Genomic DNA, 26,808 nt, shown 5'->3' with positions numbered 1-26,808 from the left:
AATTCTCCCCTACATCCCTCCTGTCCTCTCTTGGGAACATTAACTTAAGTCACTGAGTAGTCAAAGATGATTTCTTCAGGTAAGATATTTAACATCATCATTTCCTGCAAAATTAGTGTACCATTCCTATAAAACTCCGTTCCTATAAAACTAACAGTGAGGGGAAGTTAACATTCAATCTAGACAAATTTGCTCACTCCAAGCAGTTAATGTTGAGAAATTACTAAATTGCATTTACAGATTCTGAATTTCCCGCCTCCAATCACTGACAAGCATAAACCCCATATCCATGTCAGCAGATCTCTCACGCTCAGTGTCTTTCCCACACAGTCCAGGTATAACCTTGAGATTAATTATCTCAGCACATCATCAGTGTTCAACCACTGTCATCCCCTTTAAGGCCATTCTGCACATGAAATATGTAGGCGGAAAAAATAACCACAATCAAGAACCAACTTGAGCATACTGTGCCACAGGCTTATAATCCCAGCACTTTAGGAGGTTCGAGCAAGTTTTGAGGCTGAGCTACTCAGCAAGTTTTGAGGCCAGCCAGGGCTACATAAGGTCCTGTTTCAAAAAACAAAACTGAACAAACACGAATTCTAACTGCTTTCAAATTCCCTACACTAGCATTAAAACCCTTCTTTCACATGAACAGATGACAAGGTAGTCCTACCTTTTAATAAAAGCCTAAAGGCTGCACTGAATCACTTGTGCTTGTCAAATGGATGCTGTTTCAGGCTAACACTGGCATGTGACCCAGCCTCATTTTAAAGCTCAAAGTCAGGACAGAACCAGTTCAACTCCAGAAACTGAATCATTTCTGAGAAAACACAAGGAAATACCTTACTATGGTATCAGTCCTCCAAACTTTCAATAGAAACTAAAGGGGGTGGTGGGTTACAAGCATTTCATGAATATACATGCTTGACGTACGTGGAAGACAATACAAAATGTTTCACAGAGGAAACTACATCAACAGTTTAATACATACAAACATGCAGCCCTAATGCTTTGATTGTAACTAAAGTACACAAATCCATGAACACATGTGTATGACAATAGTTGATCATCATTTCAGCATTCTACACCACTTTGTCACTTTGTCAACTTGCTAAAATATACTTTAATCCCCCATTCACTCTTCTTGGCACTCCGATGGTCACTTACAGTGGACACAGAGGTGAAAACTGAATCTCTTTACTTGCACGTTCTTATTTTAGCTCTCATATTGTAAGTGTTCTTCCCGGGAGAGTGTAGTATGATCTTTTTCTCATTTGCTTTTTATTGTCTGTAAAATGGTTCCCAAGCACACTACAACCTAGAGTTCACAAGTGCACGAGGCTATGATTCTCCTACAAAGAAAATGTGTTAGATCATCTTCATTGTGACCTGAGTTAGAGGTAATGATGTGCTAATGAATTACTAATTCACATTAAATACGGTGTCTTTAAACACAAGCACACACAGGACAAGGCACACATATAAATCAGTTGACAACGTTGTGACCCAGGGCTTACTGCCATCTAACCCTCCACTTCCCCTTGAAGCAGTGATGCAGTATCTGCTAAGCCAGTGTTCATTCTGACTTCAGGAACTCAGCTAACTACACAGAGTAAGACGGAGACAAGGGGTCACTCTGAATGGAAGTCTTCATACACACTCACCTCAAATGACAAGCAAATCTGTCACTTACTGATTAACCACATTTAAATGTGAACCAGACTTGTGCTTAAACTTGCAGACTCACTGAAAGTAACAAAAGTATTATTCCAATTATGTGCTCTAGAAAGGGAAGAACTGCACACAGGAAGGAAGCCGAGTCGGCCCTGGCTTCCAGAGATTTAAACCTGGTCCCAAGCGTCAGAGTGAAATCACAGGAAACTCCCTCCTTCACAAGGATGTCTTCAACCTTTGTTCCACCTAGCACTTGGTCACTCATTAAAACCAAACAGGTAAGTAAATAAGTAGGTATTTCGGATTTTTTGGTGTTTTTGTATTGTTTTATTTTTGAGTCGGGGTCTTTGTAGTCCTGCTGTCTTGGAACTACTTATGTAAACCAGGCTGGCCTTGAACCCAGAGATCTACTTGCCTGGGATTAAAGAACACCACCGTCATGGCCCCCAATTAATGAAATAAATTTTAATGAGGCAGAAATCAAAAGGTAAAGTGCTTGTCAAGCAATCATCAGGACCTAAATTCAGAACCCCGATTTCCATGTAAAAGCTAAGCACTGTGGCCTTCTTCTGTAACCCCTATGCTGGCAGGAAAAAAAAAAAAGTGGATTCTTGGAGCTCGTGGGCTAGCGAGCCTAGGTAAATGTATGAGCTCAGGGTTCAACGTCTTAAAATGGTGAAAAGCAATGAGGAAGACACTTAACACCGTTCCACAAACAAGTGTACACATACATGCACCCACAGACACACAAACAGGTACACACGGAGAACAAACATGAACGCTTAAAGCAAAGGCCAGTGGGAGCCATTCACGTTACTAACAACCTGTGTGCCATCCCAGCACTGGAAGGCTGAAGCAAGAGAATGGGAAATTCAAGGTTTGCCTAACAGGACTCTGTCTCAAAGTTTTAAAAGGTAAAAAGTCTGGAGTGGCCTGCCACCAATCTCTACTACCACATACACACACACAAACACTATAGCAGGGATGTCAGTATTTTGTGACTGAGTGTGCAGTAAGATAGGGCTAGGTTGAAATTCGCAGTCTACTGGTGAAATGTTGGTACTTTCTTAATACTAACTAAAAGTCTTAACTGAAATTCAGTGAGGAGGGTATCACTGTTCAAGCTACACATCAGTGAAGGACTGAACAGCCGAAAGCACACTGAGTTAACAGCCACCAATGCTCAACACCTACAGCCCAGCTTAACCAACACCTGAAAATTCCTATGGAATCAAGAGCCAGCCAAGTTTGCAATGTAACAGATGTATCAAAACCACTCACAGTCTTCTGAAAATCTGGCGATCCTTCCCTCCACTTCACCAAGGCTCCGAAAGGGTGGTTAATCCGAGCACTGGCTTGCAAAACCATGACACACACCCTTATTTTACAGACAGAATCCCTCAGCTTTTTCTCACACTGGTTTCCTATTGTTCCTGGAATTTGAAGACTACAAGTGGAATCTGTCTTGTGTTTCTAAACCATGTCAACAGCTTAACTAGCAAATCATAATATCAAGACTTCTCCCTACAGTTTTTTAATCCCTACACAAATAAAACTATTCCTTAACCTTATTTTAAAGTGTCATGTATTTATCAACAAGAAATACTTCTTATGGATTTTTTTTCCAACTCAGAAAGCATTTTCTAAAAGCCAATTACACCAGAAATACAAAACTAAAGTCAAACATGTTTTTCACATGGACATTTTAACACGGAGTAAACTTTTTCTTTTTTATCTAGACTTTTACCTGCTGTCATAACATCTCTCAGACAATAAAAGAGCCACCGAAAACCTCACAAGAGAAAGTTAAACTGTTCCACTTCGCCTTTCAATGTAATAACAAAGTGACACACTGGGAGGACGAAAACAGGACCTTGTCCCGGGAAAAAGATTCTAAGCAACAAAGATAAACGCACTTCAAGTTTACTCCCCCACCCCACCCCCAAGCAACCACTTCACTGAATTTGGAGACCGTGCCAACCAACACACACACACACATCATCTGCACACATACAGCCATATACACAGGGGTTTGGGAGTCCCGCTGTTTGGGGTTTCAGCAGAAACAAACCCCAGCGAGGTCCACTGCCCAGCGTGTCGCGGAGACTTGGACCCGGGAGCAACGCAGGACGCCCGCCAGAGCCACAGCTGGCAAAGCAGTGTCCCAGCACGGCTCCATCTGACCCTCTAATGAGTCACGGGTCCAATCACGACACCACATCACTTACTGGGACGTCTTGTGTTTCTCTCCTCGCGCCAGGGAAGAAAGAACAGCAAACGATTTGAAACTCCTAAGCAGGCAACCGTGCCCGCACCGCGGCCGCCGGCGGCCCCGAGCCCCAGCCTCTCTTAGCCGCCGCCGCCACACCCCGGCCTCCCTCACCTGCCTCCCGCCGCGCCCGTACCTTCGGCCAGCGACTCCTCCAGGGTGACCTGGTAGCGGCCGACGGCGAACACCCGGACCCCCATGGACGAGCCCGCGAAGCCGCCGCTGAGCCCGGCGCCCGCGGCCCCGCCAGCCGCCGCCCCGCCGCCGCCGCTGCCCTCCGACTTGGGCATCCGAGAGAACTTCTTCATGGTCCCGCCGGCGCGCTGGAGGGCACCGGGAGGGCACGGGGGCGCGCGCGAGGGCGAGAGCCGGGACCCGCGGAGCGCGGGGCGCGGCCGACCGTCCGTGCGTCCGCGAGGGGTCGCCGCCCTTCGCGCGCGCGAGCCGGCCAGCGAGCGAGCGAGGGAGCGAGCGTCGGTGCGCAGCGGCTCGCCGCGCCTCACATTCCGCGCGTCCCGAGCGCGCAGCCCCGGCCGCCCGCTGCAGCTGCCCGGCGCCCGCAGAGCGCGGCGGGGAGGGCGGGGCCGGGGCGGGGCCGGGGCGGGGCCTGGCGCGCGGGGCGCGGGCCGCCCGGGAAGAGGGAGGGGCCGGCCGAGGTGGGCGTGGCGCCGGGCCTCGCGGCCTGCGCACCCTGGAGACCGCAGCGCGTCCGCGCCGGGCTCGGGGCGACGCCGCCCGCCTCTCGCGGCTTTTGGGGGGCGCGGCGCCGGTGCCGACCGCTCGCAGAGCCTGGCGCCGCGCGCAGGCGCGCCGTCCGCGCCGCCGGAAGTGACGGTTCCGGCCCGTGTCACGTGGAGGAGGACCGGGGTAACATCATGGTGGGGGCTGGGGATGGGAGTGGAGTCCGGGGTCCGGGTTATTAACAGGAGGTGGTCCCAGCCCGGGTGGGCGGGGCTGCCCGGGTCAGGACTGTGTGCGTCGCTCTGGGGTCCCTCAACGTCTCCAACAACCTGACCCTCTCTCGGAAACTGCGGGCCTCGGGTCTCAGCCAGCTTTCCGGACTCGGTCCCAAGAGAATCGGTTTTCCGGGCGCCCCGGAGCGTGGGCGAAGGAGGAGCGCGAAGCTCGCAGGTTCCCATGGGCGATTTGCAGAGACCAGGTGTCCTCGCACAGTACCGGATGTTTGCTCTCGGAAGTGTTCTGCGGTTTAAAAATTACTTAGGAGAGCTTTAAAAGCCCTCTGTGTGTTCAGAACAGGTATTAAGATCTGTTGTTTTTTTTTTTTTAAAGATCATTAATCCTTATTGGCTGGGAAAACAATCCAATCGCCCAAGGTCACGCAGCTGGCTTGTAGCCTGGAGCATCAAAATTCTTAGCTGTTCGCTTTGGGCCATTCTGAAAAAGTAGGTGAGGGTCAGCTCCTTACAGTAAGGCAGATTTAGGACTGTTTGGAAACAGGGGCAGCAATTTCTGGTCCCACCCTAACAAAAAGATTTGCCTAGAATGCCTGATTGCTTCACTTTTCAGAAATTTAAAAAGGAGTCTCGTGTCTGCGGGATGGGCACGGGAATGTGGGTAGAATGTATTTGGGAATGGAAAGGAAGGCAAAATGTAGAAAGTGTGCAAAGAGAAAAGGGATTTTTCGCTCCAGCCCACTTTTCTGGTGGTGGTTTTATTTTGTGGAGATAAAGTCACATGTAGCCTGGGTTGGCCTGGAACTCATTACGTACCTGAGCTAACCTTGAACATGGGATCTTTCTGTCTTCGCCACTGTGCCCACAGATAGTGGGATTGTGAGCATGCATCGCTACCAGGTCTAGTTTGACCTGCTTTGTAGAAAGCAGGTGCGGTAGCCCAAGTCAGATCGTAGCTGAAGCAGGAGAACCATGAATTCGAGACCAGCTTGGAGTGCATGGCAAGTTCTTTTTATTTAAAGTAGTAATAATAGTAATTGTGTTGAAAGGTTCCAATTTCTTAAAAGTCTAGGTTTTTTTCCACCCCTGATGTAGTTTTCTCAAAATATAGGCCTGATAATGTTTCCCAGTTCCAGTGCCCACCTGTGAAAGTAGATGACCGTGATACTCCATCCGTAGTTCTTTCTCTTTTTAATGAGATACAGGCAGAGGCATTAGGAAATGTGATGAAGCAAAAGTCTGTCAGCTGATAACCCTCTGTTCGTTCTTCCCCTCTGCTGTTGAGAGAGAAGCTGTTTCTCCAGCACTCAGACAGTGCTCCAGATTTAGGCATTTCTGCCGCACAACCCACGAAACTGACATTCTTCATCCAAAGGCCTGACCTTTAAAGTGCATTCCAGCTCAGTGGAAGTCGGATTATATGTCAGATGATTGATATGTTGTGGCACTTGGGAGTTTCCATTTAGAAATGAGCTGGCCATCTTCCTTACTGTGAGGAGGCGCAGGAGTCACATTCCTCCAACAGTTAGTTGTGTTTTTCAAGCAGAATAATGGAGAAATTGAGTCACTTAGTGCGATTCAAAACTGGATTCAGCTTAACAAGCAGTTTGGGCCTCATACAACTTAACCTCATCAGAACACTAGAATAAATGTCTATAATCATAATGCCATCATTGCTTTGGTAAACAAAATCACTTCGTTGAGCCCACATATCCTACTTGGGATTTTGAAAGCTAATGTTTAGGACCCTGCCGAAAACTGAACACTACCAAGACATCCACTGAGCTGTGAGCAAATATGCATAGAAGCCTCACAGCCTGAGATCAGTGTCTGGAGCCCCCATGATACAAACCCAGCCCCTTTTAAGTTGTCTTCTGACTGTGCATACATACATGCTCGTTACATAAATGTTTGACAATATCTTGTAATTAAAGGTGGTGGAGCCATTGAGATGGCTCAGCAGGTCAAGGCATTTACAGCATAAGATAAAAATAGATAAGTTTAAGATACAGAGGTACTCTGGAAAAAATGACACAGTGGCGCATTTGACCAGAAATGCATTTCTGCAGTACAGTTTCACCTATATCCTGACCTGTTTATGGCTCTAGTTGGCCGATTGAGCCTGGGAGGACGGGGCCTAAAAATGAGGCAGGCTAAAGTCTCGTGGAATAGACAACTTTATTCAGAGCATCAGACAATTTATACTCTGAGGATTAAGCATAGTCCCGTGAGTAAAGTGTACAATCACAAGGACAAACAACACATGGGAAAAACACATTTTTTCCATAGAAGCACATGAATAGCAACAGCTGAAGTAGACTGTCCAGTACACCTTGGAGGAGCACAAAAACACATTCCATGAACAATTCTGTGTTTTGAAGAAACTGAGGTCCCAAGACTTATTTTCTTGGAGTTTTCTCACAAGCACTCAGAATTTTCCTCATGACTCCATTCTTAGACTGTGTTCCAACAGTGACTGTGTTATTTGGGGAGAGGGGTTAATTTTTTTTAAAATATTGTTTTATGTGTATGGATGCTTTGCCTACATATATGTTTGTACAGCATGTACATGCCTAGTACCCAGGTGTGGGCTGAGAACTGAACCCTGTTCCTGTGGGAGACTGTTCTTAATCACTGAGCCATCTCTCCTGTCCCCTTTCCATGCTCTTAAGAACAATTTTAAAGAGTCAACAACTTCAACATCAGGATCTGTATTTTGGTCCCCACGTGCCTGCTTGGGAAGGGTTAGGAAAGTTCTGCCACCACGTATACACACCTTTTACTTACTCTGATGGCAGGCATATCATCCTTCATAGGGAGGCATGTGTCCTAGACCGGAACTGCAGGCACATGCTGCCCTTTGGTAGTGTAGCTTCCCTCCTGTGGCCAAGGTAGTGCACTGGTAAAGGAACAGCAATTCTAAAGTGATTTGTGTTTGTTAGCTCAGTCAGTCTCCCTGACAAGCTAGAAGGGAGATTCTCTCCTTGTGCCTATTATGCAGATGAGAACACTGACATGCAAGATTAGGCCACAGGCCTCAGGTCCTTGTGACCTGTAACAGACTTCAAATTCAGATCGTTATGACTACGCACTAGCCCTTAACCATATGCAGACTCTGAAAACACAAAATACACAACATGATGACCACAGTTTTCGACAATAAGGTACCTCCTATTCTTTGGCTACACCCCCAACACAAGTGTCCTGCCAGAGCTCAGGGAACCCTGCCATAATGAGTGAGATTACCTTTAGTCTTTTGTTAGCTAGGTATTTATTTAACAAATACTTGTTGCACATCTTCAGTGGCTGAATATGTTGAATAATCTAAATCCCGGTTTCAGAGATCCCATTCTTAGGATACAAGTATGCATAGAACCATGTAATGAAGATTGGCAGATTGGCCTCTGTTATCATTGTGCAAGATGACTGATACACACTTAGAATACTAACACTCAGGGCTCTGAGGCAGGAGGACAGGAAAGAAGAGGGGGGGTAGAGAGGGAGAAAGCTTAAAAGCAACTAAGCTCTTCCCGTGGGAAAAATTTGAATTTGTCCCATAGTGCTGAATCTACACACTCATGGCACTCAGGTAGATATACACCCTAATCTACTCAAGTGACTGACAACCAGATTCAGCTTTTGCTTCAGTCTTTTGTCAAAATCCACACTTTCTTTTAGCTTCTGTCCACTGTTCTGTAACTGTGGATATGAAGCCTTTGTTAGGTGGTATGCAAACTGATCTACAGTGAGATCCCTATAGTGTGGCAAGAGTCACAGGGGTGGCCAGGTGTTCTAGCTCAGTGTCTAGAACCTAAGTGTCATGTGCAGGACCTGTGGATTCAATATCCAGCACCAATTAAAAAAAAAAAAAAAAAGACTGGGGTGGGGTGGGAGAGATGTATTTCAGCCTGCCTCCTGACGGGTGAGACTCCGTCCCTAGAGAGGTGAACAGTATGCCTGAGGATGACATTCAAGGTTGGCCTCTATATTCTCTACACACATGAACACATGGGTCCATGTATGCATTCACACATGCTCAGAAGAGAACACACATTATCTACATAAGAAGGAAATTTTATTCTGATTCTGGAGTGAAAAACAGAAGGATGTAAAAATCAGGACAGACCGCTGCAAGCAATATAATCTGCAAGATAAAAATAAGTGAGAAACTTGAAGTAAAACTAAAAGAATGCCTGGGGAAGTGATGAAAACCTGCTTCCACAGATCTGAACTAGCTAATTTACCTCTGTCTAAAGCATCTTACCTTTGTCACCCAATTTGTTCTTGTGTTTCCCCTGATGCTAAGCATTCATTTTCCCCCTTGTAACCATCTATTTGACACACTCAGCATTCTAACCTGACATGCCTTCAAGTAATGTTTCAGTTCTCCCACTTCATAATATAGCGTTTCTTAGAATTACCACTTGTCAGCATATGAAGCCTAGCATGTGTTTCTTAATTGGATAGTGCATATAAGCCTGTAAGTCTTAACTGTCAAGTAAAATATAATTCATGGTTTCTTTCTCCTACCCCTCCCTCCCTTCCTCTCTCCCTCTTTTCTGCCTTCCTCCTCCTTTCTCACTGTCTCTCTTTGCCACATCATGGTGCCTGAATTTTAAAATGCCGCCATGACAGCTCCCCTGTCCCCACTCAAAGACACTGTCTTGCAGTAGGCATCTTGGTTCTCTTACCGTTCTGTCCCATCCTCTGAGAGGTTCCACGAGAGAGCTGAGTTTAGATGTCCCAGGTCAGGCTGACACAGGCCCAGATGATTATTCTCTGCATCTAACCAGTCTCTATGGCAGTGTTGTCTGCTATAAAAAGGAGCTTTTTGATGAGAGGTGAGAGCTGTGCATGCCCCTGGGTACAGGGGTAAGTGTTTGGAATACAGTTAGGAAGTAATATTGATTTGTAATTCTGCAGTAGTAGGTTCGTCTGGAGGGTCTGTGACCTCTCCAACCATGGATACTTGGCTAGATTCACAATACCAGGCATGAATTCTCTCCTATTACGTAGTCTTAAACCCAATGAAATAACTGTTGGTAACACCCAAATAAGTGCCACTGTTGTACCCTGAAGTGTGTGGTGTCTTCAGCAAGTGAGTCCGATCTTCAAGTTCCAGTAAGGAACTAAGAGCAATGTCTGTAACCTATACTACCACCCCCATCCACTCAAAAGGAGTTCTCTCTGGCCTGGCAGTGGTATTTTGTTAGAAAGTCTGTGGTTCCTAGGAGGAATATTATCACATGTGATGTAACCCCACATATATAACTGTATGTATATACGTAGATGTGTGTTTTAAGTAAGTTTTGTTTGTTTTGTTCTGTTGGTTTTTGAGACAGGGTTTCTCTGTATAGCTCTGGATCTTCCTGGAAATTCGCTTTGTAGATCAGACTGGCCTCAAACTCAGAGATGTACTTGCCTCTGCCTCCTGAGGGCTGGGATTAAGGGTGTGGACCACAACCACGAGGCCATGGGTTTTAAAATAATGTGTCTGTGTGGCTTTTTCAGCACCCTCGGTGTTATTTCTCTCTCCTCTGCCTCTTCTCAGTTAAGTCCCCCCTCCCCTACCCCCCCATGAGGTTACAGGTTATAGACTCAAATCTAAAGAGTACACCCTAGCAGCCACAAATAAGCGAGAGCATGTGGTGGTTGTCTTTCTGGATCTGACTTACCTCACTCAGTACAGCAGTACAGTATTCTTCACCTCCGAATTCCTAACAGCATGTTTGCCTGCGTAAGACCTGCATAATATTCAGCTGACCCACCAGCATGGATGGGAAATTTTCACAACGGCCCTCCCTTCTGTGAAGAGCTATAAGCCACCAGTGGCCACTTAGAAAGGAGGACCCACTTTTTCCAGGGACTGGCTCCTGCCAGGTTATCTAGCCCCAAGTGGGTGAACCACTGGGCTGATAAACAATAATTATGAAAGAGGTCATAAAGTCAAGAGGGAGTGGAAGGTACACGGGGAGGTGGAAGGAGAAGGGAGGGATGGAAATGATATAAATACAATGTACTCATGTATGAAGCTCTCAAAAACTAAAATACAAACAAAAAAACCATGAATGCCATTTAGTCTTTTGTATTTGGGACTCAGAAAAAATGAAACACATGCATTAGGGAGACAGTTAGTACGGAGCAGAGTGTAGATAAAGATTAACTTCATTATTGTTGGTTAAAGGCACAAAGGCGTTCCAACTATAGATGTTTCCTCAGAAACCCTTATGAAGTATAACTAGAAATTGTGTAAACATGGTTTTACAACAAAGCTAAAGGATCTAGCACAGGTGGTCCTGCAGAGACTGACGCACCAGTGGAGGACCATGCATGGGGAGGATATAGACTACCTGCTAGATGTGGCCTATTGGCAGCTCAGTCTCCATGTGGATCTCCAAGTGAGGGGAGCAGGGGCTGCCTCTATCAGGAACTCAGTTGACTGCTCTTTGATCACTCGCCGCTGGTGATGCGGTCTTGCCAGGCCACGGAGGAAGAGGATCCAGGCAGTCCTGATGAGACCCAACAAGCTATGAGCAGGTGACAATGGTGGAGAACTCCCTCTTTCAGTGGATTAGGGAAAGGGGATGGGGAAAAGAGAGAGGGAGGGCAGGACTGGGGAGAGTTGAGGGAGAGGCTTCAATAGGGATATATAATGAAAAAATTGTGAAGAAAAAATAAAAATTACTTTTTTTAAAAAGTGAGTTTTGTCATTTGTTTTCATTCTGGTGAAATCAGATACCACCTAAGTAAGCCTATTCTAAGCTGAAATGTATGTTACCTTTATTTACCCACTTCTAACCTTAGGCTGTGTGTAAATTTTTTGTTACTGAACTTCTTCAATTACGTCACTTGCATGTTGCATTCAAGATAATCACTCTATAACGGCTCAGGAAGAACAGGGTGTGGTGGTAGCTCAGTGCTTGGGACACTGAAGGCTGAGGACTGCCCCCAATTCAGGGCCAGCTGGGGTAACATAGTAAGCTCTGTACCAACCTGGACTACACGTGAGACCCTGTAAAAACAAATAGTAAATATATTTAAACAATGTTTAGTCTTTACACTCCAATACCACATCTATTCCCATGCCCTCTCTTATCTGCTAACAGCAGCGGACCTGCTTCTCTGGATAGATAACAAAGGTGTTTGCCCTAACATCTGCTGCTTGATGTTGGCTGAGAAACCAGGGGTGAGTCGGAGCCTCAGAAGATACAAGGGCAATCTTGCACTCTTCAGTAACTTCACTTTGGCAAGGGAAGGGAATTGTATAACTGAAGAAATCTATACATGGTTCACGTTTTATTAAAATTCTTTGTATTTTTAGGCAAGCATAATGTTATCTGTTGAGTTCCCATGCTGGCCCCATGTGATAGTAAGTATGTTTACTGTGATCTTAGAACTTATGAATTTAATATAGACATGGATGTGTATTTGGGCAGTATGTTAAAAGTGCTCATATTGTATCACAGATGCCTCATTCAAACTTTCACACTTGAACTAACACACTTGATATCTGAAAAATTCTCTAATGATACATTTAAATCAAAATAAGAAAAGTAATACCAAAATTTGTACTGAAGAAGATTCCTCGATTATAAATTTGACTTGCTTGAACTTTTAACTTTTACGGCTAGGAGTAGTTTTAAAAAGACAACTTTTCCACTTTATTCTCTTCCTCCTCCTCCATTTTCTCCTCCTCTTTGTCCTCCTCCTCTCACCTTGAGGACTGAATCCAGTTCCATTCCGGCTCAACTCATGGTCTATCGCTAAGCTGCAGCCTTGGCTAAAAACAAAAACAAAACCAAAACAAACTTTGAACTTTTTCATGTGACATCAAACAGGTGATTAAGACATTGGAAAAGTGAAACTACAGTCACCATTTTTATTTTCTTGTCATCAATCCCTGCTTTTGGTAAAAGTCACAGCTCCAAGAACAAAGAGTAACACACACAGGGGTTGTCCTGTGTAAGTTGCTCAATTAACTAAACTCGTGCTCATCGCAGAGCCATGTACACACACGCGGTGCTGTAGTAACCAATGTGGGAAACAGAGGGAAGTGTGACACCCACACCTGCTGGCATGGGCTCTCCAGCGTCAGCATCAAGTCTCTTCCCGGTGTGCACCCCATGTCTTCCCACCGTCTCGGTCTCTGACCCACACATTCCCTCTTCTCACCGATGTTGCCTTCTTGCTTGGGATACATGCTCTAAGCCCTTCTGTAACCGTATATCTCCAATAACGAGAGTTCTTACCTTAGCAACATGAAAATGAATATAGTGAGTACCCTGCAGAAAAGGGAAATTAATTGGAGCATATAACTTACCTGCGATTTGGATACAAAATAAATGCTTGTAAGCCAAATTTAACTTAACTTAAAAAATTTCAATTTAACTTAAAAAATTTATTAATGAGGATTAGAGACATGGCTCAGTGGCAGGACACTCGTGTAGTCTATTCAAGGTTCTAGGGTTCGGTGTTTGACACGGAAGAAGCCAAAGGAATTACGAAAACAAACACATTTTCTTGTTTTCAAAGTTCATTTTAAATTCCTCATCTGGCAGCAAGTGGAGCAGAGTACACCCATCATCCCAGCTACCTGGGAGGCTGAGTTCAGAGGCCCACATGGCTCAGTGGCTGGAGACCAGTATAGGCAACACAGCAGGACTCCTCAAGAGAAAAGAAGTCTTCATCAGAATGAGACATCACTCTGAGGTCCTGCTGTGGTCCCAAATAATCAAGAAAAACAGGAAGACCGTGTTGATGTCCATGGCCCTTGTTGAAGGCCATTGGATGTCCCTGGTCCATGTTGATATCTGAGAGTCAGACTGCCACTAAGGACCTTGTGTATGTCCATGGCCCAAACTGCCACAGGAAACCATGCTGGGGGCCATGGCACGTGCTAACACCAGAGGCGGGGTTAATGTCTGTGGTCTGTGCTGTTGCCATATACCATTTGGAAGTTCATGATTCATGCTCCCGCTGACTATAAAGGACGAGGAAGCTTCTTCTGCAGTGGCATTAATGACTGCAAACCCAAGGTTGAGAAAGAAAGACATAGAAGGCTTCTGTGATACCCCCCACACACATGCAAAGTAACAACCTAGACAGAAAGCCATCAAAGGGAATCTTATAAAGTAGAGCAGGGCATGGTGGCACATGCCTTTAATCCCAGCACTGGGAAGGCAGAGGCTCCTAGGAGGACCTCTGTGAGTTTGAAGCTAACCTGGTCTACAGAGCAAGTCTAGGACAACCAGGGCTACACAGAGAAACCCTGTCTCAAAAAAAAAAAAAAAAAAAAAAAAAAAAAACAAAACAAAACAAAACAAAAAAGGCATGCTGAAGTATGGCTCTCCACAATAGATGGCTGCTGGTGGGAGTGGAAGTGGGGAAGGACTCACTTTTTGTAAGGGACTGGCTGTTGGGAGTTTGAACATGTTCCGGTGATTATATGAACAACATAACTGGACTTGTTTTTTGGTGTTTTTTGTTTGCTTGTTTGTTTGTTTATTGAGGGGAGAGGGCACAACAGTAGGGAGAGGGGCCTGGGAGAAGTGGGAAGTGAGCATTGCATTATGTGAAATTCCCAAATAATCAATAAAAATATGATGTTAAAATGAAAAAAGTAATAGGAAGGATCCATCACAAGCAATGCCAGCAGAGTATCCATTAATACTTCATGTTGTCATTTCTCTATTCAAAAAAGCAGTGCTGATCACTAATTCCATCTGTCATATTACTAACAATTTACAAGCATATTCTAATTATGTGCTGGTAATATTTTAAATTCTGGAACTGCTGTTTTAAGAATAATGCAAAAAGTATGATTTAGTTGCTCCCGTAGAAGTATTTTATCTCACCATCCCATTAGCATACATACAGTGAGTGTAACAGAAAGGGCTTTGCTTCATTAGCTAGTAATGAGGGGTAAATATGCTTATAATAATACTTTCAAGAAACTATGCTATTATTTGTAAGACACACCCACAAGTCTCCACGACAGTTCTTGAATGTGTAAAGCTCTTTTGTGTGTGTGTGTGTGTGAATGAAACACAGAAGAATATAGCTTGGTGACTTTACTCACTGTCAAAGAACCATGGAGACTGACAATTTCATATAAATAATATCCTCTCAGGCAAAAGCGTGTTGCCAAATAAAGGCAATGGCATCGGTTAACCTGTCTCAACTGTGATGAGTAGCAGCTACTTTTGTGGGCTATTTGAACAATGCACTTCAACTACAGAAACAGCTCCCAATGATACTATTGTTTTGCTTGATTTGTTGGACATGTTAATATGTGGGGTTTGTAAAAAACTAGAAATTCTGTGAGAGCAAAAAATAAGGACATTTTCCAGCAAAGCATCTACACCAAGTATCCATATGCCAAATTTACATTTTTGAATTCTAGCATCAAGATTGTCTTCTATAAGCCACCCAGAACTTTTCCAATTCATATTCAATTTAGGATCCATCAGTCAACCGACAGTCACTAAGCCAGCAGCTCTGTGTGTGACTCCGAAAGGGATAAAATGATTAAATAAATTAAATAAATTAAATTAAATAAATTAAATAAAATGTTCCTTCCTTATTAAGGAGTTACAAGCTGAAGAAAAACCGGATGCAGTCACACCGCACACGAGGCAGAACACTGAGTGCTTCAGCAGAGGCAGGAAGGGCTCTGGGAGCAGAGCAGGAGAGACTGGGGGTTATGAAGGTTCTTAGCAGCACTCCGAGAGGTGGCCTGGGGGAAGGTGGTGGAGAAGAGCTGTGATCCCAACAGTTGCTGCCTACCATATGGCCACAAACTCCCCCAGACCTACCATCTGACCCTCCCTAATCTTGCCGGGAGGGTTGAGACAGGATTTATTTGATGTCCTGGAACTTTCCGTGTAGACCGGCTGGCCTCAAATTCAGAGATCTGCCCGCCTCTGCCTCCCAGGTGCTGGGATTATGGGTGTGCACCGCCATGACCACACCACCTGGCTGCTTTCCCCTTCTTCGTAGCTCTCATAACACATCTTACATTCGTCATAATTATTTGCCTGCCCCCACTAAGCTGTGCTCTGACATTTTTGTTCATCGAACTACATATTTTGATACAAAGAAATCCCTGATCACTGGGATTAGGACTTGAATTTGATCCCCTACCCCGCATTTAGAAAAAAAAAAAAAAAAAAAAAAAGTGGGGCAGGCAGGCAGAAGACGCCCAAAGGTCCGCCTCGTGGTTGCCCAAAGCGGGAGCCACTTTGTTGAGGAAGAGCAAGTATGTGGTGGAGAGAAGAAAGAGAAAGAGAGACAGAACTGGAGAGGCCAGGGTGGAGAAGAATAGCCTCATGTGAATAACCTGCCCTGCTATCTGAAGCCGAGGCGACGTTCCATGCTGCCACTGAGGGTCATGTCCGGGCACATGGTCATGCAGCAGCAGGGGTCAGTGTCAACGTCCATGGCTCATATTACCACCAAAAGCCATGTGGATATCCCTGGTCTGGGCTGCACCAGAGACCACGTCGATGTCCGAAGGCTGTGCAGAGCTGGCCCCACCCTGCACTGACTTCAATACTCAGGAGAGTTGGCCCCGCCCCAACGGCTCGCTGCAGCACTTGAGAGAGTGGTTCCTGAACCTCACCTGGGCAGCACAGTAGAGTTGGCCCTGGTGACGGGCTCGGGAAAGCCAGCCTTGAGGGTATGAGCACAGGAGAGCTGGCCCCGATCCTTACCAGCTGGGGCAGTGGGTGAGCTAGCTGGGGCAGGGCGTTGGCCCTGGCAGTGTGGGTGTGGGAGAGCTGGCAGCTTGACCATCTCCACTACCACGCAGGCCCAGATCCAGGGCTTCGAGTTGGTCCACCCCAACATCTATGAACTGCTGGAGTATGTGAAAGAGCCAGTCCTGCAGATGCAAAGCTACACGCTCTCCATGACCCAGGGCAATAACAGGATAACAGGCAATAACAGAAGAGTCCTGGTAAGGATCCAGTACTGATAACAGAAGCCAGGAGCCTCAAACCAGACCAATGACTCACTGCAAGTAAAGATGCGTGGACAAGGGTATACTGCGTGACACACCACGACGTACTACAGTTTCCATGACCGGATTTTTTGTTGTTGTTGTTTGTTTTTTCTTTTGGGGGAGGAGGTTGTGAGGATGGAGGAGATGAGTGGGATTGGGCTGCATGATGTGAAATTCACAAAGAATCAATAAAAAGTTTTTGAGAGGGAGAGAGAAAGAGAGAGGAGGAAAGAGAGAGAAAGAGGGGGGGCTGGTGAGAGATCCTGCCTAAGGAAAAAAAAAAAGGAAAAAGGTGAATGAGGATGTTTGAGAAGCAACACAGGAGATTGTCTTCAGGCTTCTACGTGGACACAGACTGAGGTAAATGCAGGGTGGAGCAGGAGGATAGCTGAAGGAATACCGTTGAACACAGCGCTGACTTATTTCTAATGCTGACCAGTTGTTCTGTTGCGTGAATAAGGGTCACGTGTCCAAAGTGATTTTAATGTAATCAAAGACAGTGACTATGTTACGAGACCTGGCAGACCTTTTCTCTACTGTGAAGCACGTGACTGATGACCCCCACAGGTCACATGATCCCACAGGCAGCTATCTGTACTCCCAGCTCTCTGCCCATTGTCTGCCTCCCTCTTTCTTATCCAGGAATTGGGTTTTGAAACTAAGCAAGAGTTGAGAGTATAGCTCAGTGGTAGATTACTTCGCTAGCATGTATGAGGTCCCAGATTCAATCCTGAGCACAGGGGGAAAATTAATAATTAATAATGTGTGCTGTTTTTATCCCCTTAACTTGGTTGCTTACTGAATACAACTGATTTCAGCACATCGGCATATTAAGTCATTGGGGTTGGAAGTAACAGGTGTTGTTCGTATATAGAAATATCTAATTGATAGCTCATATTTTTTTCCACAGGTATTCCTGGAGGATCACCAGTTGTAACAGATGTTATGGACAGGGAAATTGGGGCACATGGAAAATATTGCAGATGCAGCTTCAGAATAGCTTCAAATCAGCATTCTTGATAAACACTGCAACCGGAGCTGAACTCCTGCCATTAAAGTAAGTGAATACTATGGACTAAATTTTGCTACTGAGTGGGCAGATTTTCTCAGCTTAAAAGTAAAATCAATTGTTATTCTATTGCTATTTAATATCACTATTCACTGGCTCGAGAACATTTCAAATGAGAAAGTGTGAAACAAATAATTGCAGAAATCAAAGCCCAAGGCAGAAGACTCCAAAGCCACCACAGGGCTTTCTTCCTTCAGTGAAATAAATGTGTGAAATTCCCACTGTAAACTGAACATTGCTATGCACTGCAGGCCAAAAAAGAAAATTAAGGCAAGATCTTTGATTTGAAATAGATTTCATTTTTACGGATTGGCAGCCATGGCATTGGTTTTGATATTTCCTATATGGTAGCTCTTTCAGGAGATTATCTAATCAGACACTGACCTAGAAATTTTTGGATGAAAAAAAAAATCTGATAAAATAAGTAACAACTCCCAATAGACCATTCCCATTGGCTGGAGTGAATTAAGTATGAGACTGAGGTTTAAAGGGAAAGTCTTTAACCTAGCACCCTCAGATCCTCTGTGAAATGAACCCCAAAATACTAGAGATTTTGACCCTTCTAGTGTTAGAAAACTTGAGCTTGGGGGAGGGGGAAGGAGTAAGTTCAGCTTTCTAGTTAGAGGCTAGTCTTCTGCTCTCAAGTTCAAGTTTAGCCTGATATTTAAGTTCAAAGTCAGCCAGCCTGAGACCCTCCCACAGCCCTCTTAAGTAGCTGCTGGCCAGGATGTCTTATCAATGGAGCCTCTCACTCCTTCCGGAATGCAAGGTCTGGAGCAGGAATAAGAACTGGGGAACAGCTAGAACTTCTGGTAACAGACAGAGCTGCTGGGCAGAAATCCAATGTGTGGAATTAGCAGGCAGTTCTGTAAAGAATAAAAACTGAGGGGCTGCAGAAAGTAGCTGGTGGAGGAAGGGGTTACCAGGCAGGAGACCTGTGGTTCATCCTCTTGGCATCACAAAAGACAGGAACAGAGAGAGAAAGTCTCAGTCTCACCCTCCAGGCTTGCCACAGCTCAGTGAAGGATCTAGCTAGGCAGTGAAAGCAAGGGGTAGGCTCTGGATGGTCTTCAACACTATCAACTTTCTTCTAGAGTGAGGGAAAAGAGGCAATGCTTCCAGACCCCCAGTTAATGAAGAAAACAGCTTGAAAACTACAGATCTCCACGAATTTTCAGGAACCAAATGCAGTTTTGTGTCTTCCACACAAGCTCAATCAAGCAAAGAAGCTGATAGCTGAGGCTCCTGAGATCCCACCATAACAGACAGCATTTTGATCTACAGAGTAGAAGGGCCCTCTGTATCCACAGTCACCTCAGAGCTACAATTCTATTTGCTGTTTCTCTAAGTAGAAAAAAAAACTGTTTTAAACCTTGTCTTTTTGATCAACAGAATCTTCCAGTTGTGAATACAGAGGGGTGTGGAAAGGCTCGTCATATCCTTCAGTCTTTATTCTAATTCCAGGGTATATGGTCCTGAGCAAGCTCAAGAGAACTTGACCAGGTCTCTGTGGGTTGTGAACTTGTCACCCTCCCTGAAGAAATTTCAATTCTATACTGACTTGGAGTCTCTGGCAGTAAAGAGGTTCAGTAATGGAAAATCCTTTCAAATGCAGAGAGTCTGGGAAAATGTCAAATGAATGATAGTCCTTTTAAGTCTTTGTTATTATACACATTTTGTCTGAATTAGCATGCTCTCATTTCGCATCTGTATTTAATGGCCATCAATCAAAGTGGATGGAGCCTTGTAAGAGTTACGTATTCATGGTTACCATTTAAACAAGTCTGCCGCCAGGTGCGGTAGAGCTGGCCTGCAATCCCAGCACTCTGGGGGGCAGAGGCAGGCTGATCACTGTTATTTGGAGGACAGCCTGGTCTACAAAGCAAGCCCAGGACAGCCAAGGCAACACAGAGAAACCCTGTCTCGAAAAAGAGAAAGAAAGAAAAAGAAACAAAGAAAGAAAGAAACAAAGAATGAAGAAAAGAAAGAAGTCCTCAACTGTTTATTTCTGAAACAAGAAAGGATGTACATTCTTCATGTTATGATGAACATTACAAAATGAGAAATTCATTTTTTTAAATAATCAACTTTTTGCTACATGCTTGCAGTTCAAATTAACTGGAAGGAGGAGTCTCTGTTTAGGTATTCATTTGCCTTGGATTGCTGAGCTGGCTGGACTAGACACTCTTTAACTAATATAATGAGACTGTGGTTTTCTTTGCTACTTTCTTTCCTATGTTACCAGTGATGATTACCTCATATCTTTTGCTTTATGTAAACAGTTCTAAGAGCTGTTAATCGACAACCATGCAGATTTTTAAGCCAGACACTACCTCTAAACTTCCCTATTTATTAAAAGAAGGGTGAACTTGATGATTTCCCCCTCCCAACCTTAGCCTTTCAGGATTTTGTAACTTTAGCTTTTAAATGCTGACTCTAATAGAAAATATTTTTAGAAGCAAAGTCCTAGGAAGTCTTTGATAAAACCAAGATGATGACATTTATGTTCTCTATTTGAGTTCCCTAGCGTTTCTTGTCTGTTTCTAGTATGGATCTTTACCATTATGTCCCCAATATGTCTCTCCCAAAAGAAAGGAACAAGGACAGTAACCTCAGCTTTGCTCCTTAGTAGCTCTATGACTTGGAGTAATTTATCCTCTAGGCCTAATGTACCTCCCTACAAAATATGTATGGTCACAGCACATTCCCAACACAGTTATTGAGAAGATTAAATACAATATTGATCATATAAAGCACTCAGCACATTAAAGATTAGCAGAAAGGTTGCTATTGATTTTGTCACACAGAGCCATTAAATTAAAAAAAATACAATATCTTCCATGAGAATCATTTAATAAGAGAAATGACATGGTACATCCATGGAAGGGGATATGATCAATCCGTGGGGACTTCTCTGGGAATTTACCATTTTAATGAAAAACTACTATACTGTTCTTATTGTCCATGCTTTACAATAAATATAGTACTTTATCTTGAAATGTCACTTGCAGACTCAGTTCAGTGAATTTTCCATATTCATTTTGTATCAGAATTTAGCCCACATTACTCTCTTTCCCTCAGAGCCCAGCTATCTTTCCTAGCATTGTAGCTCACTAGTCTTTACAGTGAGTGGTGATGGCTTGATGTATTTATCTTTTCAAAACCATGTTTGTATCCTTACTGTGTGGTGTGAGGTGGGGAGGGGTCTTATCTAAACACATAATATTAGTGGTGAGAATTACAGAACAATTTGTGACTCTGAGGGGAAATTGGTGGCAAGTGCCCCTTTCAGTATCTTGAATGCCTACCTGCTTTCATGTATGGCTTGGCTTAGGTACAAAGATCTTCAATAGATGGGTCACAATTTCCCCAGAAGCATGTACAACCCGCACTCAACATGAAGTAAACAAGTCAGGCATTGGAAGACTTTGTTGATCGTGCTTATAGGTATTCTGACTAAAGCCTGCTTCATCAAGCAAGGAATACCTCTTTCACAGTACATCCTTGATCTGTCAGGCCCTGAAAGAAAAAGAAACTTGAGGGCGATTCTTGGAAGGGTTAACACGAAGAAGCATATTGTGTCCCAAAAGTTGGCCTTGGGATATCAACAATGAACTAAGACAAGAATGACTTCCACGGCAAATGTTTCAAGGGCAGGAGAGGGCATAGTGTGCACTTTAGTACAATACTGGTGAATTCGGGGCTGGCCTCTCAAAATGAGGTTGAATGCCTACCGGCTTGGGAAATCTGTCCACCTCTCCAAGCTTTGGTTTCCTGAAAACTGAGTCAAGAATAGCACATCCCTCACGGACTTGGTAGGAGGACTCCTGAGTTAACCCAATGTGAAACGCTTCCATACAGTGCCTGCCCGTGGGAGCAGTTGGCCAAACGTGGCTCTGGTGTCGTTGTGTGGACTGTAACAGGATACACCTACCCTTCTGCTAGCTAGCTTCACTGACCACGCATACTAGGTATCTTCGCTGTTTTAGTCAGAATGCACTCTGAGATGGCAGAATATGCAAACTCAAGTCGAGATCAGTACAAATGCCAGGCATATCTTGGAGTTCCCCTTTCAGTAGCTTCCACGGAAATCTCCCAGTATTTACTAAACCTTATTTTACTTCCTCAAATCACCTCTCACTTCTCTTTTGTTGCTAATGTTGGCCCTGTCTCACTAGGCTTGTTTTTAAGACAGAATTTTTTTTTTTTTTTTTTTTTTTTTAGTGTGGGGGATTGTGATTGATAATCACATCCTTTAGCCTTCTTTAGCCATGAGCAAACATGACTTGAGTCATCTAGTGAGAAACATCTCAATTCACATCGTTTCTAAAGAGTACCGCGTGGCTGGTCGGTCTCAAGATTGTTAGGTTTCATAGTTACATTCAATTTTCAGTTTATCCACATAAAAAAAAGACTGGGTAGATAACAGAAAATTACAGACTTCAAAATTGTGGCTAATCCACACAGCAGAGTGAAGCCAAGTTTCTCTGTGTACTTAGGGATGATGCCAAGCGTGTTAAATGAATTTAGCCCCTCCCTGAATCATCTCCTTTTTATGGATACTTGGTATATTCTGTCTTCTATAAAATACTAAAAAAGATAGCAATTTCAACGCTTCCAATAAGACTTGTGGCTACGGAATTCCACTAAGGCACAAATTGCAAGGCTGGCTCTGTCATTTGCCTGGGCTTCTCTCAGGCTGCCTACAGAGTAAAGCCATGATACCTAATACTTTCCAGAGAAGACAGCCCAGACACACAGGATGCTTCCCTTTGCTATAGCCAGTCTCAGCACACAGCGGTGCAGAGTGGCATGTCCGAGGTAACCTTGTCAGAAGCAGCACCCCAAGATGGCTCCTTCACAGTTACTCTAGCTCCCCACTCATTTCATCCTACGGGGAGTCGTACAGGCCAAATGTGTTCTCCCTCTGAGTGTTTCGAGAAAGCTCTTCAATTCAACTATTAATACCCTGAAGACTGATCTTACAGAACTCTTGTTGAGAAATATTACCCCATACTAGGCAATTTTAAGAAATCATTTCACTCTCTTGGCTTTTTGAGACAGGGTTTCTCTGTGTAGCCTTGGCTGTCCTGGACTTGCTTTGTAGACCAGGCTGGCCTCGAACTCATAGCAATCCGCCTGCCTCTCCTGCCCTGAGCACTGGGACTATAGGGATGTGCCACCATACCCAGCTAAGAAATAATTTTTAATTAAAAGAATGGTTATTGCCCAAACCTGTTCTTTTCCTTTATATTAAAAAGCATCTTCCCATGAAAGATGCATCTACTTATATTAAAAAGTAGACCTCATGAGATCATAAGTCAGATGGTTACAAAGAACTTCTTGGCTCTGAACTGAGGGAATAGGATATTGTAGAATTACATACAGGAGAATGCTAGAAGGGGACACGTGAGTAAATAAACAAACATTGCCGCTTATATAGCTCATTGTCCCAACTCTGAAGGAGTTTGCACATGCATTGGAAGCATGATTTACCCATAAATTCTCACTATTTGACATAGTATGTATTTTTATTCTAATAGGAGTAAAAGGAAAGGCATCTGGGGGAATATGATGAGAAACTTTGCTATTGCTTGAATCCGTTAAAGATGCCTAGGATGTTAAAACTCAGAATGGAAATCCTTGAACAAGATGGGTCAAGTCGAACTTGGTCATAGAGATGAATCGCTTAAGTCAGCTGTTCAGTTCGTTCTTTTCTTCTTTTTCATTTTTCGTCATATTTATAGTCTGTCTCCTAGTCCACATTAATTCTGTGGCAGGCTTTAAACTGTGCTTTAAAAGTAACATTGATTTTTTTCTAGTTCCATTCATTTACCTGCAAATTTCATAATGTCATTTTTTTAACAACTGCGTATTATTCCATTGTGTAAATGTACACTTTTTTTTTTTTAATCCATTCTTCGGTTGAGGGAAATCTAAGTTGTTCCCAGTTTCTGGCTATTATGAATAGAGCAGCAATGAACATGGCTGAGCAACTGCCCCTGAGGTAGAATGAAGGGTCCTTTGGGTATATGGCTAAGACTGGTATAGCTGGATCTTGAGGTACGTTGATTTCTGTCTTCTTGACGAACTGCCATGATGATTTCAATAATGGCTATACGAGTTTTCTTAACATGATTTGTGAGAGTATAATTCAATTCAAGTTTTCTGAAAGGCCAAGTGTTCCAGAAACCTTAATAATTATTTTAGAATTCCAATGTAAATATTTCTTTTTTAAAAGACCTAAAGAAGAGATACACATTTACTTACAAGCATTTATTTTAGCATCATTTTTATAAGAAAACACCGGGAAAAAATGTATACAGTGACTATAAGACTGGTTTAGTAGAATAAAGGTTTAGTAGAATAAAGGAAAACAAGTCACATATATTATTGAAGTAAAAACAAACAAACAAACAAACAAATAAATAACAGGCTAGATAGATGGCACCGGATGCCCTTTCACGGGACTCAGGTTTAACTCCAGCACCCACATGGTGGCTCCCAAAAGTCTGTAACTCCAGTCCCGGGGATTCAATGCCTTCTTCTGACTTTTATAGACAAGAAACATGCACCTGGTACACAGACATACATGCAGGCAAACATTATACATATTTACATGTAAAGGAAATATTTTTTTAATTAAAAAGTGAACTAGCACATGTAATTTTAGCTTGGTTTATTTAGATGCATCTATCTAATTCATGCATATAAAACTCCAACAAACCTGCAAGAGAACAATCATGGTTGTATTTGAAATCCAGGCTTTAGAGGTAGTTCTACTGTGTTCATGGGGGTTTGGTTCTCACATTTTCCTAATGAACATGTTTCTCCATGCCTTAAAGACAATAACAACAAGCATTCTTTGATTTTATTGAATAATCTTCAAGTATTTGTTTACTTATGTGACTGAAAACAAAACCACAGAAGTTTTTATTGATTCTTAACAAAATTTGCTGTTGATTGAGAGCACCGAGTCCTGACCACTAGACCACCAGGGACGCTGCTTTGTTGATTGAATACACAGAGTGAAGTGGGTTTCTGTTATAATAGGAGTGTAATTATAGGTTTTAATTTCACCACTTCCTCTAAAATCAGTAGATTCTGATGGGAGGTCTATTTCATATCTCTTTCTTAAAAGAGCGCGCATATATTATTCCTGCTAACATAGGAAATATTTTTCCAGAACTAAAAAAGCTAGCCATGTAATGTCCTTTTCTAATAGGAGTACGTAAAGTAAATTAGCACCCAGTGTGATGGCATACGCTTTTATCCCAGTGCTCAGGAAAGGAGAGGCAGGTGGATCTTTTTGATGTGTATGGAGTTCCAGGCTAGCCAAGGGCGGCATAGAGAAACTCTGTCTCCAAAAAAAGTACGCGATAAGTTAGCGTCTAAATTATTTATGTGATTTATATAATATGGTTCAATTCTATTTATGGAGAACATGGTTTTTGAGAGCTGCCTTTCAAAGGTTACTGGCTCCTTCCCAGGGCCATCCTTGTGAAAGATGCTTCCGTGTGCCTCAATGTGGGATAAGACTCACCAGAGGAGCAGAAACAAGCTGGTTCCTGTAGAGTTTTGTGCTATACGTTTCACTGCTTGTTGGTCTTGTGGCTAACATTGCCAGAGCAGAAGGGAAATTCCACTATCTGCGCCCAAAACCACCTGTCTATCCTAAGCCTGGAAAACTAAAACCAGCATCGATTTATATCTTGCCAGCCAAGAGGAGCAGGCAACTCAGGATAAACAGAGTTGTTTTTTGTGACCAGTGACATCTTCTATGTGCTTTCAAGTTACCTAATCTCTTTCTCTCTTTCTCTCTCTCTCTCTCTCTCTCTCTCTCTCTCTCTGTGTGTGTGTGTGTGTGTGTGTGTGTGTGTGTGTGTGTGTGTGTGTGACTGTGTCTTTTGGGGGTAAAGATGCGAGAACCCAAGGTCAACTCCCAACTTCCAGTGTCCCCTAGGCAGTGCCCACCGTGTTTTTTAAGCTTTGAGACGGGGTCATCTCTCCTCGGGTATTTCACGTGGCCAGCAGCCTCCAGGTCTCTCTGCCTTGGATTACATGTGCCTGCCCCTTGCCCAGCTTTCCATGGAGCTCAGATCAAACCGAGTTCCCCAGGCTTGCGCAGCGTCCTACTGTTGTTTCTTGTTGCTTGACAAAATACCCTAGCAAAAGTGGCTTAGGCGATAACGAGTTTGTTTTCGCTCACAATCCAAGGCTACAGTCCATCATTGAGGGGAAGTCAAGGTGACAGGAACTTGAGGAAGCTCGCTACATTCGTGAGCAGAGAGAGAATTAATGCGTGCACGGGTAGAGCGATTGGCTCTCTTCACTCATACACGGTCTAGGGACCAAATGCAGGGGATGGTGCTACCACCATAGGCAGGCCTTCCCATCTCAATGAACGTAATTGCCTCTGTTACTTTCTTATTGGGGTGAAGACATCATGACCAAGACAACCTATAGAAAAAAAAAAAAGAGTTTATTGGGACTTGCAGTTGACAGTCACGACTCCATGACAATCATGGCAGGGAGCATGGTAGCAGGCAGGAAGGCAAGCATGGCACTGGAGCAGTGGCTGAGAGCTTACATCTTTATTCATAAGTTCAGAGCAGAGAGAGAGAGAGAGAGAGAGAGAGAGAGAGAGAGAGAGTGGAGAGAGAGAGAGAGCCCATGCACGCTAACTGGGAAGGGCGTGGGCATTTGAAACTTCAAAGCCCAACACCCAGTGACACACCTCCTCGAACAACTGCTAATTCTTCCTGAAGAGTTCCATCAACCAGGGACGAGGCATTCAAGTTTATGAGCCAATGGAGACCATCTTCATTCAAACCACCACAATAATCAAGTCAGTCCTCCACAGACAGGTCCATGAACC

The 26,808-nt window shown here is 43.9% G+C and overlaps 1 protein-coding gene and 2 long non-coding RNA genes across 7 annotated transcripts in view; 1 reads left to right on the top strand and 2 right to left on the bottom strand.

Annotated features, from left to right (window-relative positions):
• The window catches only part of Bmp2k (BMP2 inducible kinase), a 96,818-nt gene extending 92,426 nt beyond the window's left edge, over nucleotides 1-4,392 (bottom strand). For both annotated transcript variants that reach the window (XM_021650053.2, XM_021650055.2), the window contains exon 1: nucleotides 4,083-4,392. In XM_021650053.2, coding sequence (XP_021505728.1) covers nucleotides 4,083-4,254 — 172 coding nt within the window. In that variant the 5' untranslated portion in view covers nucleotides 4,255-4,392. The remainder of the gene's footprint in view (nucleotides 1-4,082) is intronic.
• Nucleotides 4,393-4,620: 228 nt separating this feature from the next.
• Nucleotides 4,621-26,808, top strand: part of LOC132653199 (uncharacterized) — a 95,607-nt gene continuing 73,419 nt past the window's right edge. For all 4 annotated transcript variants that reach the window (XR_009590964.1, XR_009590966.1, XR_009590967.1 and 1 more), the window contains exons 1-2: nucleotides 4,621-4,813; nucleotides 17,772-17,918. This is a non-coding gene — a long non-coding RNA (uncharacterized LOC132653199). The remainder of the gene's footprint in view (nucleotides 4,814-17,771; nucleotides 17,919-26,808) is intronic.
• LOC132653200 (uncharacterized) lies at nucleotides 11,201-12,646 on the bottom strand. The gene is made up of 3 exons (XR_009590968.1): nucleotides 12,576-12,646; nucleotides 11,854-11,872; nucleotides 11,201-11,369 (listed from the first exon to the last, which is right to left on the bottom strand). It is a non-coding gene; the product is annotated as an uncharacterized LOC132653200 (long non-coding RNA).

The sequence above is a fragment of the Meriones unguiculatus genome, chromosome 3 (genome assembly GCF_030254825.1).
Source record: "Meriones unguiculatus strain TT.TT164.6M chromosome 3, Bangor_MerUng_6.1, whole genome shotgun sequence".
In the NCBI taxonomy this organism is placed as follows: Eukaryota; Metazoa; Chordata; class Mammalia; order Rodentia; family Muridae; genus Meriones; species Meriones unguiculatus.
The sequence above is the reverse complement of the archived record's forward strand: the minus strand, read 5'-3'. Positions and strand labels throughout refer to the sequence as shown.